Consider the following 22,123-nt stretch of genomic DNA (forward strand, 5'->3'; position numbering starts at 1 on the left):
TTTAATTAGATTTTTTTTCTCTCCCCTTAGCTGGGATATTTTGGAGACACTTTCCATCTTGGGGGTCACAGCCCCCAAGAAGGTATTAACCTTCTACTTTCTCTTTTTTTCTTCTTTCAGTCCCTGGTATTTCTCCCCACATTTTTAAATTCCTTTTTCAGATGATTCTGTTAAATCTATTACATCTGCTGTTTTCTGCATTTTGTCCACGATGTCTGGTTGCTTTGACACTACTGGTTTATTTGTCTGAATATGGAGTTCCACAGGATCTTAGCCTTGTTGTCCTCCACCACACACTGTGGTTCCTCTTGAGGGGTGTCCAGCTCCTAAGCCTTGCATATTTTCCTGTATATGATCCCTGCCACTTGGTCGTGTCTCTCAGTGTATGATTTCCCTGCCAGCATCTTGCATCCTGTTACTAGATTTGGTATGCCATATATGGGATGGTAGGTGGGCTACTGGAACACAGCATAAATGTATGATTTATGTATATGTATAAATAGTGAAAGTTGATACCATATATATGAACCGATTTCCAAAGTAAAAATATATTTCTAAAATCAAAAAGTGTAATTAAAAAGTAAATGAATAAATAACCGTCATTCCACAAGGTTCCAAAGTTCTAAGAGTGCTTCATGTTTCTTCCACTGATCTATAATAAAAAGCAGACTGTTCAGACTATAATAAACACTATATAATGGATCAGTACTTTCTTCACTTCATTGCTACCATAGGAATAACTGGCAATGCAAATACACACACCTTTAATGCAGTGTCCATTAGCATTAAAATCATTTGCCACTGTAAAAGACAACTACTTAATGCTGATGACCTGAAGATGTGCAGTGAAACGATCAGCAAGCCTTCTCTTGGTTTCCTGCAAGAGACACAGACAACTGCAGTGATGCATGGGGAGACTGCAGATACCAATTGATCCTTTGGGGATGGTTATTTTAGTGGCTATAATAATATATTTAAATGTACTGCATGTAGAGCAATTACAGGTTGCAGGACCAGTTATTTTTGGATTGATCTGTTATCTCTCTTGACAAGCATGTCTTTGATGTTTTTGTGTCATCCATAGGAGAGGCTTAAAAAGGCATGCGGATCAACCGGGAGGATTTTTGAAGTGTTTATGTATTATTTTAGTCACTTTTGTTTTTTAGAATATGGAATGAGCACCAAAGGAATAACTTGTCATAGTAGTGGACTGTTTATACGCTAGTGCATCTGATAATATATGTGTGTATTACACTGAAATGTTTATGTCTATTTTTTAACCAGTTATGTCATACGTGTACCTCTACATCTTTTTCCAAGTTTTTCCCTTAGACTTGGAATGCTCATACCAAAGCTAGTCATCTAAGGTAGTTATCACCCTTGCCTTGAGATCTGGTTACTTGAATGAGGTCCTGCAAGTACACTGGTACTGTAGTAGTCATATATTTCTAAAATGATTTTAAATTAATTTTCTGGGTTCCTTAGGACAGTCTAACCTAGAATTAAATAGTGCATGTATCAAGTTCACTACATTAAAGAAGACTCTGAAGCTGTGAGTTTTTATACATTTGTGGAGTGGTAAATTAATTATTAAAATCAAATATGTATTGACTCCTAATCTAGAAATTGTAAACAATATGTAATAATTGGATTGAGTTACTGCTTTCCCTAACGTGTAGTTCCAGCCATTTAGAACTGATGAGTTAAAAATGCCAATAAATTTGCTATTGTCTATGCATGTGATTACATCATCCAGTTATATATGTCACTGAAGCAACAAGTCTGTGAATTTGGCTTTGTTTGAAATCCAAACCGGGTGTTTGCAGCGTGGCAATAAAACAAATTCCAGAGTGATGAAGCTTTTTACCCAGAGGAAGAAATAAAATGACATCCAACACTAACCCCTCTGAGGGTCACTTGAGGTAATATTAAATATTTTGTCTTCTTTATGGAGCTATGGTTAAGAATGATGTGTCATTTTTGTTTTACCAAAAACATTCCTATAAATTGTTGCACAGACAAAACTAAGGATAATGTACATACAATCACCAGCCACTTTATTTCACTTCTTTGCCTGATTCACAACCAGTATCCAGCCAACAGTGGGTTTACGGTCATATGGTCAGAAATTGACCAGCGCTTAAGTGTCCGCGCCTACTTTGAGCGTGCATTCACTAATCAGTAACTAGAAGGCGGTGAATGTATTGTCACTGCAACCCACGTGATCCAGACTCCCTTCTCTTCATGGAAAATCCCAGACGGCCTCCCCTTCGATCTTGCCTCTCTACTGCCCTCTGCAGGATGTACTGCTGCAGGCTAAACTCCACTTGCACTAGGATTACCAAGGCGATTGTCAGCTGCAGTCACTGCCATGGCAGTGCTTGGTGTATACGCACACTGCACTGACGATCAGACCAAATAAGGGGAGCCCTGCTGGTGCTGATGCCCTTTAAATCACACTATACAATTTATGCAGACAAGAGGGACCTTGCTAGAAGTTAAATTCCATGAAAAGAAAGAAAGGCATTTCAATCATTTAATGTTTTATTTTAATAAATAAATTCAAAACAACATGGCAATAGTGAACATGTTGAAAAGGCACTTGAAATTAAAGACTCAAGCTAGCATTTGACGCATCCTGGATAGTGTAATACTGTTATTTTCAAGATGTCTCTCAAATATCAGTTACTTGTCTTCAGTAAAACAAATGCAGGATATTCAATCTTACATTTTGCATACAATGAATGATACCTTTAAACAGAAGTGGACAGATTCAGAAAGTAAATGTCTTCCTTAGGATTTTGTTCCAACCTTATAGTTTTGAGATCAAGCCACCAGGTGGAATTAAATAGTGGAATCAACTGGACAACACAATCGCAAGAATTTTATATTCTAAACCTGAACATCTACATCTCTACCTGCAAATCTGACTTTGCCACAAAAAAAATAAAACAAAAATAAAAGCACACAACCATGTACCATGAAGTTGTCTTCCACAAGTCCAAGTATGATTTTTGGTAAAAATTATACCAGTGATTTCAAACCAATTACTTACGCAAATGCAGAGTTTACATTTTAATGCCTAGGTTTCTGAATTGAACTTCAGATGTGTGAGCTGTTACAATCTCGTAGTACTCCATTTTCTATTCAGTTTCAGTGATGGCCAATTTATCATTATGTGATAATCAGACAAAAGAAAAGTCAAGTGGTTCTTGAGGCCCAGCTAAAATGGGTCTATATCAGAAGGAAATGGGTATGCATATATTCATTCTCTATATCAAAGTGAATTGGCTAGTTATGAGCTTATCTACTAAAATATGAATTGTTTATTGTATAGGCATCAATAACCATACTCCATACTGACCATTATAGAAAGATGACTTTCTGCAGGGAGAAATTCCAGAGTCTATTATCCATCAATTTCTCAACATAAACCATACAGAAAGGTACAGAAAGGTGCCATTTTAAATTAAACCACCTTAAAGGATTTACAAATAGGCACAGAACCGAACATCACTATGTTCAGAATTAACAAACATCTGATAAAATAACATCATAAGAAAGTCTGTAAAATTGCCTGATACATGGTAAGCATGTATCTATGGATTCACTGGCATAATATTAAGATAATATTAAAAAATAATAACAGTACCCTGATTGTCAGGAGTGTCAGACCATTAACGGGATGGAACACTTATTCTGACACAGTAAAATGCAGCATAATGGCTAATCAGGATTTACAGAGCTGCCTGTACAGAGGTTCAGCATGACCAAAGCAATTTATTACTAATGTATGGGTGCAGACCATGACTTCCATTAATCTTACAGATTAAGGAATGAATGTGGAGCTATAGAAAAACTGACAACTTAGGCCAGAGTTCAAGGCAACTCCTGCTTTAGACTAGGAAGTTAGCTAGGTGGGAGGAGTTTCACGCCTGGACTCTGCCCCAAATTTCAGTTATTACATAACATTTATCCATTTATCTTAGGAAATGTTTTCTTGTTTGATTATCTTCAAAAGGTATGTGTCACTGAATCAAAGCTTTGAATGAAATGCCTTCAAAGCACTGGGAAAACTCAAAGCATCTATGTCTGTCCTGCGTAAGGAGAAGGGAAGCGTATGAACAGTACTCAGAACAAGAAAAATGCAAATGAAAAGTCTGTACAAACTGTACACATTTCACAATGAGACACATAAGAGGAGACACAAATGTGGTGTGTCCTAATGCAGTGCTATGATATAAAAAATGCACATTTCTAAAAAAAAAATATGAAAAAAAAAATGGGTGAAACATTTAAAAGTCAAATTATGAATACTGTTAAGTACACAGTGGTGGGGGCACTCATTATTTGCCTTCATACTTGGGATTGACCACAGTTGTAACTGCACTCTTGTAGATCGGGTTTTCTCCCTGTAAACAGGATCAAATAGCCACATGAAAAACAGACAGAAAAATATTAATATATATTTTTACAAATATTATTGTAAATGTTTTAACATTAATTTGAGTTAAAACAGGCAAATCAGAACACCAATTAGCTCATGCTGCAAAAAGAAACATAGTTGATAAATGCATACATTTTAATAACTGATATAAATAACTTAATATCTGATCATTCTTATAATTTTGAACTTCATTTCCAGAAAATTCCTAAAGACGAAAGTTCACTGAGGAATCCCACACACTCCTATACGTAACCTGCAAGTTTGTATTAGGTAACAAAAATAATGACAATTATGTTTTAAGGTGGTAAAAATAATAAGAGCAAAAAGAATGCATCACACAGAGAACCTCACACAGGGCACAAGACCATGCAGAGGGAGATGGGAAGGAATACACACTTAAAGAACTGCAGTTTTACGCCCATAGCTTGGATTCTGGAAGTTATTAATAGGACTCCTGTAAATTGGATTCTCTTGCTAAGAAGGGAAAGGGCACAGAAGTTGAAGGGAAGATGAAACAGGAAAGAGGAGATGATGACATGAAACACAAAAGCAAAGCCAGAACAGTGATAATGGGAGGTGAGGAGGAAAGATTAGACAAAAACAGATTCTGTGCCTCGAGAGTTGCTAAAATGTTTGAGTATGATAGGCATACATTGCTCTTTGCAAGACTGCGCCCGTTTCCTTTATTTAAGATACAGCGATAAAGAAATCTTCAGTACTGGTTCCTAGGAGGTCACATGTGGCCTAATGTGCGATGGAACCCAGAGCACTTAAGGTAATTGGCTCACCCTTTATCACAAGCTACGCAGGGCCTTTGAAGATGTTTTTAATCACAGTCACTAAGAGACAGAGTGGATTAACTAAAGCACACTGGGGCCTTTTGACTGTCATGAGAGATTTACTTTACTCCTGCTGCCCATGTCACTCGCATGGGAACCCTACACAACAGCGAAAAGAGGTGCTTATATTCAAGATTTATGCTCAAAAACTAGAAAGTTGGGTTGTGAAGGAATGATTGTTTCAGGATTTAAGGATAACCCAGGCATGAAGTTGTGGATGAAGTGTTGTTTCGTTTTTTTTCTTCATCATTTTGTGACTGTTTAGATTTGCATTGTTTAAACAGACTATTTGTTTCTAATCTTGCCCACTGCAGTCTTTCATTTCTGAACCGCAGAGGGCAGCACTGCACCACCCAGCCTCACTAGACCAATCTAAAAACAACCACACCTAGAAACAAACTCTCACAATCTAAAATGTCTCCCTCTGCTAGAAGCTAGCTGGGTGAAAGCAACTAGATATAAATGCTCTTTATTTATGCCCTTAATGATTCTAATTCTGTAATTAAAATAATTGACTGTAGTACACTAAATAAACCCGTTAGGTATAAATATCAAGCATTATTATAGTAGGGACTACAAAAATCCTCCTAAAGACTCCAATAAACCTTGAGTGAAACCTGACAGCAGAGGCGTTTCCTCACCGTGTCCCATTTGGCGTTCATTTTCTCCTTCTCAAACTTGGCAAACTCCCGGCGGTCATGGATGATCATCAGTAGTTTCCAGATGAGCAGAAGGGCCAGACCAATCAGCACGATTCCTGCCACCACTCCCGCCACAATGGGGATGATGTCAGGACCTGCCGGGCACTCTGATGAACAAAGAATTAAGGGGAACCAGAGGTCATACCCTCAGATCTGTGCCATGTTATTTATGTCTAGAATTTAGTGATTTCCATATTGTGTATAAGGAAAACACTACCTTCCAATTTCACTATTCTGACTGAAGCTCAGAAATGTGGAAAAGGCATGAATAAAGCAAAAATGAAATGATTTGTGAACTCCCACTCTCTTTCTTGAAAGGTTTCTTATCGATTAACCTTTCCAGATTTACCCAAGGTCTCCACGACATGGACCTCAGTGTTGTTATTGACGGCGTAGGTGTAGTAGAACCAGCAGTCGTTGGCATCTCGCTCCTTGCAGTGCATGAGCGGGAAGGTCTGCACAGGCTGCGGCAGCTTATCCCGGTCCTTCACCTTGATTAGGGTGAAGTAGTTACAGTCTCGCTCGCATGTGTCCTTCTTCTCTCCTGTGCCAAAGGCTCGACACTGCACACAAGCCCTGTGAAAAGACGAGCTATGCGTTACCCAAATGATCGCAATTAACTCGCATGTTGTAATGCATAAATGGGGTCATACCCAGACCTCTTTCAAAATTTCACGCCCAGAATCCTTTGAAATTTATGTCTGACAGAGGACAACCCCTTGGGCACCGCTCCAAAAGGCTCTCCATGCTTACTTGTGTTCAGTGCAGACTCCTGGACAGGTGGGGCAGATCTCACAGGTGGGTCCCTGGAACTTGGGGTCGGTACATCTGCAGGTGCCGCATTCACAGATGCCTCTGCCGTTACATATCTGGTTGTTGGAGGCCAGACATGTGGAGGTGTCCAGAGAGCAGTCACACGCACTTCCGGTGTAGTTAGCATCACAGACGCACACTCTGCATTCGCAGCGCCCATGGCCTGCGGAGAGAGAGAGAGAGAGAGAGAGAGAGAGTGGGAGTAGTGGGAATAAGGCTCCATCCCCATTAACTATAACCCAATATCAGCCAGCTGCCATGCTCCACAGAGCGTACCTCCACATAGCTTGTTGTTGGAGCGGTCGCAGTTGAAGTTGTCGCACTCGCAGTACTTGCCGCTGTAGTACTCCTCGGGGTTGTCCCTCTTCTTACACTCACACTTCCCACACACACACTCGCCGTTGTTGCTGCACAGGTCCGTGCTGTTGTCCTTGCGGCAGTTGCGGTCCAGGTCCTCGCTGGACACCTCGTCTCTGCGGCACTCGCAGTCGCGGCCGACGCGACCCTTCTTGCACCTGAGGAAAGGAGAGAGGAGGAGGAGGAGAGAGGAGGAGGAGAGCGCCTTCACTCGGAGCACGACGCGCAGCAGCCACGCCGTGTAGGACGCACGAGCGCGTTTCTAGTGAGCCGAAAAAGAAAGAAAAAGCCCCACACTGACGAAGTGAATGTTGCCAGCATTCGACAGCAACTGAAAACAGATCTGTGAAAACACACCTGCAGGCTCCACACTCGAAGGTGCCGTTGCCGTAATGGCAGAGGTCCTTGCTCACAATTCCATCCTTCTGACACTCGCAGTCACAGATGAAGCCGAGTCTGATCTCCACTTCTTCCGTAAAGCCTAGAGGTCTGATCTTTATGCTCTCAGACTTGCTATGTTTGGGGCAGCCCTGAGCAGTGACGTTTATGCTGAAGGAGACCTGGTGTCACAAAACGGGTGCAATTTCGATTAAAATAACCTAGGACTGTGTGTTCTAAGTTGACATGTTAATAAATGCACTCGTTGTGACAAATGAAAAGAATAATTTTTTCCTCAATTTTTCTCCTCATGACAGCAATGATTCCAAACACACAATCTACACTGAGAATAATCCAGCTCCTGGCACACACTCAGAAAAGCAGATGTGCCAGAAGTGTGAATTTGCGAGGACTGGTTTGATCATCACTGCTCTGAATAAGCCTTTATACTTGCCAGATTCTTACCTCATCTCCAATGGATATGTTGGAGCATTTCCGTCCGTCCTCTCCAGTACTGACCAGCCCGTTTTTGCAACGAGATTGGTATGCGATGGTCACTCCTTCAGGCAACTTACTGTTCTCCAGAATAACCTCTGAGGACAAAGACTGAAGCACAGAGAGACAAAGAGACAGACAGACAGACAGACAGACAGACAGACAGACAGACAAGACAAGACAGACACTCAGAGACAGACAGAGAGACAGACAAGAGAGAGACACAAAGAGACAGACAGACAGACAAGACAGAGACACTCAGAGACAGACAGACAAACACACACACACACACAGACACACACACACAGACACACAGACACAGACACAGACACACACACAGACACACAAAGAGAAAGAGACAGAGAGATTTAAACCAAGACCTGATTCTGTCACTGCATCAAACTTTAAGTGAGTTTTTGGCATGAGCATCCAAGGAAATGTGGCATTTGCTATAAATGTCATTAGAAATGTGAGCTTTGACCAGATATTTGACATTCTGGTTTCCCCCCCCCCCCCATCTGAATTATTTTTTTGCTAGTTCTCCCCACCAACCACCTAGTCATGCAACTGGGGGTGGACATTTGAAAATTGTTTAATGGGCCGTGGCTTATGGACTGAACATGTTGGCTGTTATCGAGCAAATACCCTTAGCCATATGAACTCTAAAAGCTACATAAACACCCTGACAGGGTCAAAGCTCTTTACTCTGTGCAACCCGTGCTGAACTCAGGGCTGAAATCTCAGTGTAGGAGTAAAAGACAAAGACGGTGCATTAGTCAGCATTTTAAAAATACTCTTCAAAGTATGATTTAGTAGTTGAGAACTTCAACTTATATGATATACTCACATTGTAGGCATCAATAATAAGGTTGATTACATTGCTGGAGTTTGCTGACAAAGTTCCCACTGCAGATTTTGGAATGAGGTTTTTCAATTCCTGTGGAAGATGGGGAAAAATGACCCATAAAAATGGTGTTTGGGAGTATGCCACGGAATGTAGACAAATATAAAAAAATGAAGTCTAGAACAGTCTAAAAGGGAGTTTGTTTTATAACAGACCCATTTAGCCAGGAATGCTAAATGGTGACTTTGGAGTGTGGTGAAAGTCAAGCCTGGAGCTATTTTTAGCATTATGGCTATCCAAATTCGCAAAGAGGCAAAGCACACTGTGGGGAGGACTCAGTGAGAATATAATGGTGATTATTATCAGATTTATTTAGCTCCACAAAGAGAGATGGGAAGCTCAGTAGGCAGAAGGGCTGGTCTTATCTATAGATTACAGTGAAAAAGAAGGCTAAGGCCAAGGGGATATTTTTATAGACTTCAAAAGGCTGAAACAGCCGTCTTCCAACCAAACAGTGGGAAGGATTTTAATCTGGCGAAAAAGAAAACTCCAGAAACATCCACATGAAATTTTAAACCTAGGAACCAGTGGAAACACACAAACGCACGGGCACACGGTGTTCTCGCTGTGGCAACCTACTTTATAAACAGGTTGAAATTCCTCTGTGACGGCAAAGATGGTTTGGATGTTATTGTCACTCAGTTTTTGCACCAAATGGGCTATGGATGGGTAGTCCTGTCAAATAAATAAATCAATAAATGAATAAGCAATCGGCTGAAATTTGATAAGCATGCAAAAGGTTTTTTACAACACAGAAGTAACAACATCCAGTACGCACATAATGGTGACTCATAGTATACATGTTGTTCTCTAGGTGGCATTTGCCATCGTTGGGAAGCACAATTCCACCCAGTTTTCCATCTCCAGCAAAGTGGAAACCAGCGTCTGTGGAAAACACCAGCAAACGCGTGACGTTTCTCCAGCCAATATGCTCCTGTGAGGGGCAGTGGAGAAGGAAATGAGAAAGGCGCACAGCCAAAGAGCGCAGCTACACAACCCTTATACTCAACATATTCTAAAAGAGAAAGTAACAGCCCTTCTATGAAAAAAACCACCACATTATTTTTAACAGCTCTCTCTGACACTTTTAAATAATACATTTCCCTTTCCATTCAACCAATGTACTTAAATGTATTTAACAATACCTTCAGGTAATGAATGAAAACAATAACTGAATTAATAAAAATATGAATAAAAAAATAAATGAATTTAAAAAAATAACCATTCAGGCCTAAGTACTCCTCACTCACCCCACAGACGGCAACCTGCATGATGGCATCGAAGCCTCCCTCTGGGGAGTCCAGGTTGCCAGAGATCTGCTGCTGGCCAACCAGAGTGTTGAACTGCTTCCCGTTGCTGGTGAGCTTCAGCACGTTCTTGTAGCTGAACGGGCTGGTGCAGTTCTGGTCCCCCGTGCAGGGATTTAGCAGCTTGGCAGGTGTGGTGCTGATGTACGGCATCACTGTCTTCTCCACGAACGAGCCGAAACCTGACAGATGGGTCATAGGTTTCTGGAGCTTTAGAGATTATAACCCTCGATATGCACATATGTGGCCAAATGTATTATTTGGGAAAAATCTTACTTTGGTTTTTATTTATACACAGTGTAGCATCAAAGACCAGAATATAAGAATAATATTTTTTCTGTTCCTAATTTCTTTACAGGAATTTTAAACAAAAACAGTGTGTTAAATGTTTTTCTTTTATCATCATAGTAGTCAATGACTCTTAGGATATATATCAAATTTAAACATTTTTTTAAAACAAAACAAAACAAAACAAAAAAAAACCACCACCACACACCAATTCGAAAGTCAGATGTGATCTTGGACATCTCCAGCATCAGGCTTGTGCCCAGGTTTTTGACATTTTCCAAGTCATCCTTCATGGAGTAGGACAGGTCCATAAGATAATACAGGTCTATGGGATAATCCTCCGCCCTTTTGAACTTCAGATTAATTGTCTGGGCTTCCCCTACAGGAAGGAAAACGCAATCTTATTCACTATGAACATGCACAGTACTTTTAACACTTGCACCGCAAGTTCTAGGGCTGCGCTGTATGAGCCTCGACCGCAGCAGCAAGTCTGGCCTGTAGCCTCCGGTCAGCCGTACCAGATCGCAGGCTGAGGGCGAGTTTCTGGGGCTGGATCTGGGTGATGTCCTCCGGCTTCAGCTTCTCGCCCCCTTTCTTGCGGTTGGTGACGGGCTTGTTTCGGAGGATCCGCTGGCTCCCTCGAGGGTTCTCGATCTTGGTGGCCATGCAGCCTCTTTTCTTCAGAGAGTCGAGCTCATCGCAGCGGGCTGAGGTGGGTTCGCCCTGTTTCAGGAAGTCCTGCAAGGAGGGGGCAGTAAACAGCGCATGCGTGTACAGTGGCATGGTCAGGACGTGGTCAGGTGTGGAAGAACTAAAGCGCAGGCTAAAGTGTGACACGATATGCTGAGTGTAATCCACTGGTTTCTCAAAAAAGGCCAGAAAGAACCATGCAACACATCCATTAGTATCTAGGAAATTAGGTGAAGTGCTGTACTGACCACCACGTACTGTGATTGCTGTCACAAGGACAGCTGTATTAATAGATACATGCTAGTCACGTAAAAGAAGCTACAAATATTAAGCGGGGCCTCCATTAGATTGTTCCTTTTTTTTTCTTGGTTTCCCTTTTCTCTAAATATCACTTGTTCTTTCCCTTATATAGGCTTTACTGAACCAGCCATCGCTCTGGTCCTTCCTGCAGGTAGATGGTACTGCTGGATGAGGAAGCGACTGACAAGGTGACCTTTTTGGGGGTTGTTTACAACCTACGATCTAAACAACCGATCTCCGCTGTCGCTCATTGGCACTTTCTTCTTGCCATCAACAAGTCGTCTGATCCCACACTTTTTTGGTACATACGAACAGTTTGATGTTTAAATTAATTGACTAATGGCCATCATCTCCGGACGGCCCCTGTTCTGTGTCTGGCATTGTGCCCACATGGGCCCCCGTGCTAGGGAGCAGTTGCCCTGGCTACTATGGCACAGAGAAAAATAAGGGTCACTACTAACTGGCAACTGATAACTAAATTGAATTCCACCTGGGGAACAGGCTGGGGGTTTTTTTTCTCTCTAATTGGCATGAAGGAGGGGTTTTTCCACCCAGTCTGGGTGGTGGGAATTTAAAATGTTATTCCTAAGGAATAAAAAAAGGGGGATGGTTAGAGTTTCCTGCAATATGACTCCTTTTTCTGTACAGTAGTCTTTCTATCCAGCAGTATTAAAAGATCTGTCATGTTAGCATGTCTATTCTTAGATAAGTGATAGGCCATATCAAAAATGGCTTGAGCTAGTGATGGCTCTCTCATTATGGATTGTGAATATTCTATATGAACATGTTGCACTTGCTATGTCATTTACATATTATATATACTCTTGTATCTCTGACTAAAAGGTGCACACTTCTCAGCATCTCTAACTCTGCGCCATTTTGAAATGTGCTACGGGGTCCTGAGAAAGGATATCCAGACCAGCCGAGGCAATGGTGGGACCAGAGGGACAGGGTAAGAAAAATAGGGAACTTTTCCTTACAGACTGCTTGTCTAATTTTAATGCCGTTTCATTTATGGGTTTATGATAATCATTATCATAAACCATGTTGTCCATAGTTACGGAAGATACTTTGTGATGAATGTGTCCATTGCTCAGGATCAAACAGTGCAGCTGGACACTAAAAAGGCTGTGAGAGGCTGCTGCTTTCTTGATCCCATCGAAACCACACAAAACTGGAAAATGCTGCTGGGACATTCACTTCCACCACAACACCCAACATTTCAAGAATGGAGCAACCTGGTTCAAGCCGCGTTTCTGCCATTGGGCCTTCTAATACCACGTTAACTCCTTCGGCAACTGCTACTAACTGCATATGACCTCTGTTCATTTGACCTTTGTTGTTATTGTGCACTGGGTGTTAAAAGTAAAACATGAGATTTGTGTGAGCATGCGCCTGTGTGAACAGTTCTGTGTAAGACAGGACAGCATAGTATGGCATACAAGCGGTGAAAAACACAAACATTACAAATGACTTAAGTGGCCAAACTGCTGGGTTATCAAGCATGAATCAAATTCTCCCTATGTTTGTTTTTTAAGCAGCAAAAGAAAACTCAAATCAAAACAAACACCACAGAGGCACGTGCACAAGCTGCACTCACCGTATCCGTGCACCACCCACACTTGGCGCCTGCCTGGATGCAGTCGCCGCACGACTCCGCATTAGCCTTGATGCACTCGTTCCCTTCTGTGCAAAACAAAAGCGAGGGGCAGAAGTTTCAGAAACGCCAATTATGAGGAACCAAAAAAGAAAAAGAAAAAAAAAAAAGAAGCCGTCAATGAGCACCGGCTCTCACTCCCGCATGAGTCACTGGATCTGAAACTCCGTGGTCATCAGTAATTGAAGCCAGAGATGGTCTCTGCCATGTTTTCCATTATGTGTAGTGCTCCAGTTCAGCCTAGGTGAAGTTATAACTTCTGGATAATAACATGACTACATCCCACTGAAACAGGGTTTTGCTCTCACTGAGGGACAGTTTATAAATGATAATATTAAACTCCATTTTGATTCAACTAAAGGGAATAGGATTGCACAGCAATAGAAAAGTACAACAGTAACATTCCTTTTAGGCTTCACCTCAATTTAAAGTGGAAAGAGTGGAAAGTGAAATTTGAATCAAGTTACCTGGCTGAGCACTGCTGTAGCACGCAACTCCTAACAATGCTGATATGAAAAGTAGTTTAAGGTCCATCTGAAACACACAAAAAGCAAAGAAAAGCAATGTTTAGAAAGCAGCAAATGAAAAATAGCATCTTTATTACGTCTGTGAAATAATGGTGGACATGACCAATATTCTCAATATTGTACTTTTTGAACAAAAATACATTTATGACTTAGGAGTTTGTATGTTCACAAATAGCTTTGGCATGCCTTATGACGAACTACTTTGTAAGTCTTGCGAGGTCAAAAGGCTTTTCTATTCTGAGGCTTTGGGCCAGAGGATCCAGAGGGCTAATTTCACTGCAGACCTCTCTTATATGGCATTCCTAGCCATGGCAGCCAGCGATCTCTTGTGTCAGGCTGCATCCCACTGGCTCCTGCCTCTGACACAAATAAGTCACGTTCTTTTAGCACAGAGGTCTTACTACCAAAAAAAAACTGCAAAGAATGAACTTTGCTGAACTGATTTAGTTATGCATGCTCTGGGTTCTGGGTTTCACAGATTCTACAAAAATAGTTTCTGCTAGGACTTGTGCATTTTAGAATGTTTGTATATTTGTTTACCTGCAGCATCAAATCACAGTGGTCCATTTTCCTTGCTTTAGAGGACATGTGAGCATGTGCCACTCCCCTAAATAATAAAGGTCCATTTGATACAAGAGCATGTGTTTGGCATTATATCCTCCCTTACTACCCTCTCATGCCAGCACTCAAATTCAGACCTCTCAGAGGACTTGGATGTTACACAAATGGCTCTCCTTTCAGGTAAAGCATTATTGATTTCTGATGCATACAGGTCTTCATGACCACTCAGGTCTGGGAATCATTCTTAGGCTCCTCATATCAAAGCTCTGTGATAGTGGGAACAAGCACATGGAATGCCATATGCCATACATGCATGAATGTGTGTAGGACAAAATACTGCAGCATTTGTCTTCAATGGCTAATACATTTTTTTTTAATCCAAAAGGAGATGACTAAATATTAAATGGTCAATATGCCCCTTTTTTGCACATTGTATAATGACATAAAATTTAACAGATAAAAATGTAAATATACAAAAATAAGAATGTATTTTTAAACAAATCAAACAAACCTAAGTAATCAAACAGATGCATGTCAAATTTCAGGTTCCATGGACTCAATCAGCAGCCCACGTCAATAGGATCAACTGAAACTCATTCATATGATGACACACACCCATTATAAATGCAAGGCGCACAATGGAAGGTGAGACCAGCATTATAATGACAAAAAGACACTGTAAATGCTGGTAGGCTTGCGGTACTTCGGAATTGCATGGTGTGTCTGAAGGCGCAGTCATGAAGCTGGGCTGGCAGCCACAGCGAGGCCTGGCAGGGGGCAGAACAGGAGGGATGCATGGGGTGAGTCTGAAGGCCCTGCCCCCTCACTAATCACAGAGCATGTGGTTCACATTAGCAGCCAATAGGCCGACGCGAGGCAGCTCCCGAGGAATTCGACCCTGTTGCGCACGGCCTTCGGGCACAAGAGAGTTACTGTTTTTAACCCGCCGGCCACAGAGTGTGGCCTTTTTAAATTCCCACTGGGAAGAGAACTGCTGTGGCAAATTATTTTAAACAAATTATGGAAAAAAATACAAAACCTTTCTGGATATGGAGTTTAGTGACTGCGCTGTGCAATTTGAACAGTGAAAATGTCTTTTATAAACATTCGTTCCATATAATTATGTTTACAAAACACGTTGCTGGTATTTGCCAAACAAACAATCTAACCTGCTCTTTAAAATGGATCAGTTGCTTTGAATGCATGTGTATCTGTGCCGAGTTGCACCTTTTGTTCATATATTGCTTACTGCCAGTTATATACAGAAGGCAGACAGGCTGTCGGGCAGTGAGACGAGATTAGATCATGCTTGTGACAGTATCCTCTGTGAGGTCACTTCCCATTACATTCTGACACCACACTGATGCTATTACCATCAGCTACACACTGACTGTAAATGCAGTCCATACGGCAGTGCACAAAATTGGAAAATGACCCAAGTGATTTAAGCGTTCTTGTAAGTGGTCAGGAAGGCAAATTGAAAAACTATGCTATTAAAATAACAAACAAACAACAAAAACAACTAAACTATGGAATAAGATAACACACAATCCTCAAGTTCTTCCATGTCTCACCTGACTGAGAAACCATATCTGGGGACAAGCAAATACAGATTCATCAAGAATAATTCAAATTAGAATCGCCTGGCCTTGGGCTGACAGTGAACCATGCATGCAAAGCACAAGCAAGGCATCAACTTCAGGCAAAAAAAAAAAGAAAAAAGAAAAAAAACCAGCTGGTTCTGATTTAGCGAAGCTAAGCAGCTGGAGAGAGGTATCTCATGGAAATTCTCCTCTGAGCAGGTCACGGAGACCTATGATACAAGATACACAGGAAGACCCACTTAGACTAGCTGAGAGTCTACTAAGATGAAAACATATCTGGTAATAGGACCTATACTCAGTGCATTCTGATTGAATGGTAATAGGTTTTTAAAAAAAAAACTTTCCTATGACCCATACATCTCCAGAGAAAGTACAGCATCAATTCAAATTACACCAATAATGATAAAGAGTCCATTTTATGTTTCTCTTCTCAGTTAAGAGTTATAAAGCACAAATGTCACTATATGCCAACATTATTTTACCGGATAATGAGCATTAACATTGTAGGAGTGGATAATCCTACAACTGTGGAACTGTGTTAGAAATCACTAAACAAAGAAAATGCATCAGAAAAGTGATGAAGGAGCACATGGATTGATCTAACTCAGCAGTGTAAGGCCTACATCCAAGTTCATTGAAATGAACTTGGACAAACCAAGTGGAATGATCACGCAGGGGGGCCAGAACCTCAGACTAAGAAAAGCCAGTCCTATACAAGACTGGGAGAAGGGTCTTCTGAGGAGAGAAGAAGAAAAACAGGAAAGAGAGGCCCTGCACAGAACGACAGTGAAAATTCCGGCTAAATTTCAAAGCTATTTCCCGCTCACTCCTTCTCCCTCAGACTGGGAAAATGGAATCAGAATACACATAAATATCCTGTTCCACCTCTCCCATAAAGAGATATCTAAATACAAATCATGGGATAATACCCACTTTAACCAGGAGCGTCTAATGAGGTCCAAGTTGAAGTGGAACAACTTGCCCATAAAATAGCCCTGCCCTCTCTGTCTCTCTCCCGCTCACACACACGTTCACCTTCAGTGCTGTTCTTTTTTTAGATCTGTTTCTTGATCAACTATGATCGCCAAAAGGTGTCTTTTAGCTGAGATGAATGTCTACATCTCAAAACCAGTATCAAAACCATCAGCATATTGAAGTGATTTACATTCATTTGCATAAATTAGCATTAACAATTCTGTTGTTGACAGTATGTGCGAACACTTACAAACGCTCAACTAAGACAAACATAACACAATGTCGTGTAAGTGGTTATCAAATCAATATATTCTTGCTGTGAATCAAATTTTTAAAAATAGAAAAAGAAAATCTAAACTGTTCTAGGCTAGAACCTTTCTATCCACATAAAGGATTTTCTTTCTCGGAAAGCGATATCTCTGGAACTTCCGTGCGATCTCCCAGAGCTGCTCCTGCTTTTCCGCAATACCTAAACCATTTCTGTCTTTTGGCACCACATTCCATAAAGCAGAACCTCCATCATCTTTTACATGTTTACCTCTATTAGTGTGGTGGCATTGCTAAGTACAACTATAATAATAATTGCTAATAATCTGATAATTTTAATACAAGCTTTAATAAGTATAATCAATTTCTCATTTTGACCCTATGCTTAGCCTTGATTCACTGACAACAAAGGTCAAACACCTATGGAGAAACTTTTGTGTGTGTTTTTGTATAATAATTGAACAATAAATATGCATTGTTTTCGGTCAAATGTTGAAAAATATTCATTGCTAACACCTTGTGATAAACTAAAACACTTTTTCATAGATTACAAAATGGTCAAGAAATTGGTTCTGAAAGAAAAGGGAGGAGCTGAATGCTGGCTTGGGTCTGGCCAATCATGCAACTGCTGAGTGAGCTTTCTTTCGCTAGCCCATTACTGAGAGGCGCACAGCCTGGCAAATGGCCAAAAGCCTTCTCAGAGAGGCAGGGAATTCAAAGGAGACACAGTCAGACATGTTCTCCAAGCTAAAACAAACTAAGTACAAGAGGGGCTCAATGACACAGCCAGACTGTTTCTAAGACAAAACGACTTGTAACCTTTTGGGTAGGGGTCCTTTGATTCCAAACACGTGGCCATAAAAAAAAATCAGAATGTGCGCTGGAATAAATCAGCGCCATCTCGTGTGTGGATTCTGCTTTAACGGAGTCCTGGCAAGGCCATTTCCATGATTTAAGATTCAGGAAGACAAGACATGGCAACCCGCCCATGTGTCCCTGTCATTAGGCAAGCAGCCAATTCATGGTGTTGAAAAGAGGAGAGAACGCAGGGAGAGAAACTGCTGGGAAGAAGATCCCTACAACAGGAAATTTAACATGTGAACCAAGCAAGATATCAGCTATGGCTGTACAGCAGCGGCCAGCCGAAGAGCATCCAGTGTGGTTTGTAATGACTGACAAAGGCAGAGGGTTAGTAGCCAATACAAGCCCTCAGGTCAGTAAATGACCCGCTGTCCTGTAATTTCTAACTCAAACTGAAATGGGTAGGAATGCTTTCAAATTAAAGATGACAGTCTAAACTTTGATCCTAAGCTATTTGAAATTCAAAGTGTACACAGCCAATGCAACAAAAAAGTGCTACCAGGTACCTTTTTTTGAAAAAGCTCACTGTGCATCATGAAAATGTACTGGGTATTCTTTTGTATACTGTATTTTCTTTCTGAATTCAGGTTTTTCTGTATGTCCTCTTGCATAATAATCAATTATTGCATATTAGATTTTGAATTTATTTTAATATGGATTAATTTAACTTGATATGTAAAGGTAACAAAAAAATGAATAAGTCTATTATGAATCAATGAGAAACCCCAATTAAACAAATAGCAATCCCCCAGTTTGTATTTACATGTATGGCATTTGACATTTGATATTTGGTATTTGTAGGTGTTTCATGGCAAACAGGCTCAGAACTCTTGCCGGTGGACATTTTGGGCCGATTAAAAACACCTTTCATCCAACTTTGCATATGCATAACGCACAAAACCATCCACCATTGTAAGGCCTCTCACACGCCTCATGTTGGGCCAGAGGACCCAGATGAATTTTATGTCTTTGTTAGACAGCAGAATTTACTCCAAGTTATTGCAGTTAGCATGTCTGCAGCACATGGAAATGCTATGTGGTGACTACCATGTTTTATAGCTCATCAGTGCTAACACAGACCATTATTATACAACAAAAAGTACTGTCCACAGCTGCCAAGAAGCCATTTCACGCATAACATTTGTCTGAGAGTATCGTGTGAAATGATAGAAATTAGACCACACTGCACTCAGAACATTCAAGTTATTACAAACTCATTTCAAGTTAACTTAGCATGCAACATCTTTCTGGCCCAAAAGAACATAGCCCACTTTTTGACCCACACGTCCTTTCCCATAGATGAACAGACATGTAACCATTTGATTGAACCTAAGATTAAACATGTCTGATGCTACAGTTTCCTGGGAACAAGAAAATACAGAAGCAATAAAAAAGGAAGACATTTACTCAACATCTGCCAAAAGTGTTGACAAGTCATACAGAATTTCTGCTTTTTTCCTGAACATGTCTCTGACCAACAAAACAATCATTCGTTTGTTTTATATATATATATATATATATATATATTACACAAAACCTCAGTTACACTGAATGAACGAAGGGGCATAAAATAATTTGGACTCATTTTCAGTAATTGTATAGAACATGATTTACAACAGCATACCATCAGAAGATCCTCTATATCCTCAAGTGAGTAGACACAACAAAACAACCCAAATACACAGAAATGCTGGAAGATGCTTTGTTAGGGTCCAGATTAGTTGGTACAGTTTGTTCAATAATGTACCATTATTCAAAGATGGAAAGAGAACTCATTTGGAATGGGCATTCTAATGTAGTGGTTTCTGAAAACTTAGTCAGCTTCTGTTTCCTGGGAGGAGCTCAGCTCTCCACTCTGAAGTGCTGGAACTATTTTCTAACTATTATATAAATAACAATTTGAATTTAACATTTCTGTAATTATTAATTTGTGATTATAGTAGCCATAGAAAGTGCCTGTAAAAAAAACAAAAAAAAAAACTTCCAACTTTTAATTTCCAATTCCAAACAAACAAAACTTTAGGGAAAAGACCTATTAATACATGCAAGCAAACAGGTAAACCTTAATATGGTGCATTATTCCCCCCCCCCCTTTTTATTTTTAAAAATGAATGCAGCTATTTAAAACAAACTTCTGTAATAGAGGTATTAACATTTTCAGGGTAGTACCCAAAGTTTCCCTCTTTCTTTTCTGAAAATGTGGTTACCTCTAAGATCTTAGAGTACACTTCATTTTACAATGTATGAGCTTCCAAAACTTCCCTTCAGAGGTATTTCCATTTAGGAGGGCTGAGTGGCCAAACACAGGCAGGTTGGTGCAGCACAAACACACGCTCTCAAGAAACGGCACTTGTGTGTAATAAGGCACCATGGGCAAGCAAAAAAAACCCAAAAAAAACTTGCTGCCCTTGATTTGGGGCTCACCATCTGACACCAGCTGACAAACTCAATCCACCACACACATGGCCACAAACAAGCCTCTATGATGGTATGAGATAAGCCCACTCATCCACTCCCCTGATTAAAAGATGCTCTGGTTGACCCACGGTTCCACCCACAGTAGCATCTCCTCCCCTGCTCTACACCCTTCACCCTCCATGTTTACAGGCAGCACTAAATTATAGCGATGCTTTTCTGCTGCTATATCAAGGATGCAGCTTGGAGGCCAGACATCCTTCTCCAGGCTAAAACGGTGTCTGGACATGACTCTCTTTCCACTTCCAGTCAGCCCAGCTTGTCACACCCCTGGGTCAATGCTATTTAGAAGACTCTGAATCTCACAGTTGCTTTGCTGCATTCTGAAGGTCTCACTGAGGACCAGTCATAGGTTGAAGATCTCATTACTTCATACAGCGTACAGAGACTTATGGAGTGAACCACTCTTTAGTTGATTAATTTACCTGTACCACGACCATTCATGAGTGTCTGAAAAGGTCTTTTCAGAACTTGCCTTATTTTTCAATTGTCATATGTAGTGAAAACTGCTTGCCATGGCATAACTGTAGTACATTTCTCTTTCAAGGTTGGTGTGAGGAGTACTGCAATTTCCCTGATCAGTCCCTTATCACCCATACATGCCCTGGGTGGGCTAAGGCTTCACATGGCCTGCTAATGTCCAACCGGGATCAATAGCCTAACACTCCTGGAGAGCTTTCAAAGCCTTGGTGTTCCGACAAAGTGAAATAAAAGCAGACGATCTCATTAATTACTTGGATACTGAAGCATATGATCAACGACATTTAACGTAGACATCATTCTTCTAGGTTTTAATTAGCTGAATACCATTAACTCAATCATACGTGGATTTATTTACAGAAGAGATCAAACACTTTGATCATGACAAAAGGCAACATTTAGTTTTGCTTGGTGTCTCTTTTACAGCTTAGTAACTATATTTTAAGGATTCGCTTTCTGAAACAAGAAGTAATCTGAATGTTGACGTTTTTCTTTGCTTTTTATTTGCACACGAACCGTTATACAGACCATCGGCTATATACACACACATATACACATACATACATATATACATACATATACACACACACACACACACACACACAGACACACACACACACACACACACACACACACACACACACACACGCACACACGCACACACACACGCACACGCACACACACACACACACTAACCGCACGTTCGAGTGACAACCCTGTTGCTAACCCAGTATATACATCTAACAAAGACTTTGTGCAAGCAACCACTTTATTGAAGATGCATGTTAGAATTAGTCATAATTACTGTGCGAAAACAAAAAACAAAAAAATGGACTTTAGGTTGAAAAGAGAAAAAGCACCGTACCTTTTCCCCCCCTTCACTTTCGTGACTTCATATGTGTTTGAACGTTTGCGCTCCGCAGTTCTCAGGAGACCGAAATCCGTGATTCCACACCTCGATCCCGTTTCCACAACAATCCGCCGCCAGTTAAACAAATTCCTTGTGAAGAAATGATTCCATTGTACCTGAAATGTGAAAAGAACGTGACTATTCCTAGATATCTACCGGACAGATTTATTGGCAACTTTACACGCGCTCATTGTTCCGTTAAAAAAAGGGGTAAATCCGCTCCCTGCGACCGAGTCTCATATGAGAAATTGTGAGGTCAGCGGGTAAGAAGAGCCTCTACGCGCCCG

The 22,123-nt window shown here is 40.8% G+C and overlaps 1 protein-coding gene across 1 annotated transcript; it reads right to left on the reverse strand.

Moving 5' to 3' along the window:
- Positions 1 to 2,526: 2,526 nt before the first annotated feature.
- itgb1a (integrin, beta 1a) lies at positions 2,527 to 22,107 on the reverse strand. Its single transcript, XM_027005916.2, has 16 exons — positions 21,792 to 22,107; positions 13,644 to 13,710; positions 13,120 to 13,205; positions 11,048 to 11,267; positions 10,738 to 10,908; positions 10,185 to 10,423; positions 9,713 to 9,868; positions 9,514 to 9,609; positions 8,878 to 8,967; positions 8,001 to 8,141; positions 7,515 to 7,717; positions 7,077 to 7,315; positions 6,741 to 6,963; positions 6,337 to 6,563; positions 5,928 to 6,094; positions 2,527 to 4,412 (listed from the first exon to the last, which is right to left on the reverse strand). The coding sequence occupies exons 2-16, from the start codon at positions 13,708 to 13,710 to the stop codon at positions 4,347 to 4,349; spliced, it is 2,391 nt and encodes a 796-aa protein (XP_026861717.1). The 5' UTR covers positions 21,792 to 22,107; the 3' UTR covers positions 2,527 to 4,346.
- Positions 22,108 to 22,123: the final 16 nt, after the last annotated feature.

The sequence above is a fragment of the Electrophorus electricus genome, chromosome 10 (genome assembly GCF_013358815.1).
Source record: "Electrophorus electricus isolate fEleEle1 chromosome 10, fEleEle1.pri, whole genome shotgun sequence".
Classification (NCBI taxonomy): Eukaryota; Metazoa; Chordata; class Actinopteri; order Gymnotiformes; family Gymnotidae; genus Electrophorus; species Electrophorus electricus.

Coding starts and splice junctions, on each gene's coding strand:
- itgb1a (XM_027005916.2), bottom strand. CDS start 13,710: ATGGACCTTAAACTACTTTTCATATCAGCATTGTTAGGAGTTGCGTGC. Junction 7,316..7,514: donor TTCGAGTGTGGAGCCTGCAG/GTGTGTTTTCAC, acceptor TCCTTTCCTCAG/GTGCAAGAAGGGTCGCGTCG. Junction 6,095..6,336: donor CCATGTCGTGGAGACCTTGG/GTAAATCTGGAA, acceptor TTTGTTCATCAG/AGTGCCCGGCAGGTCCTGAC.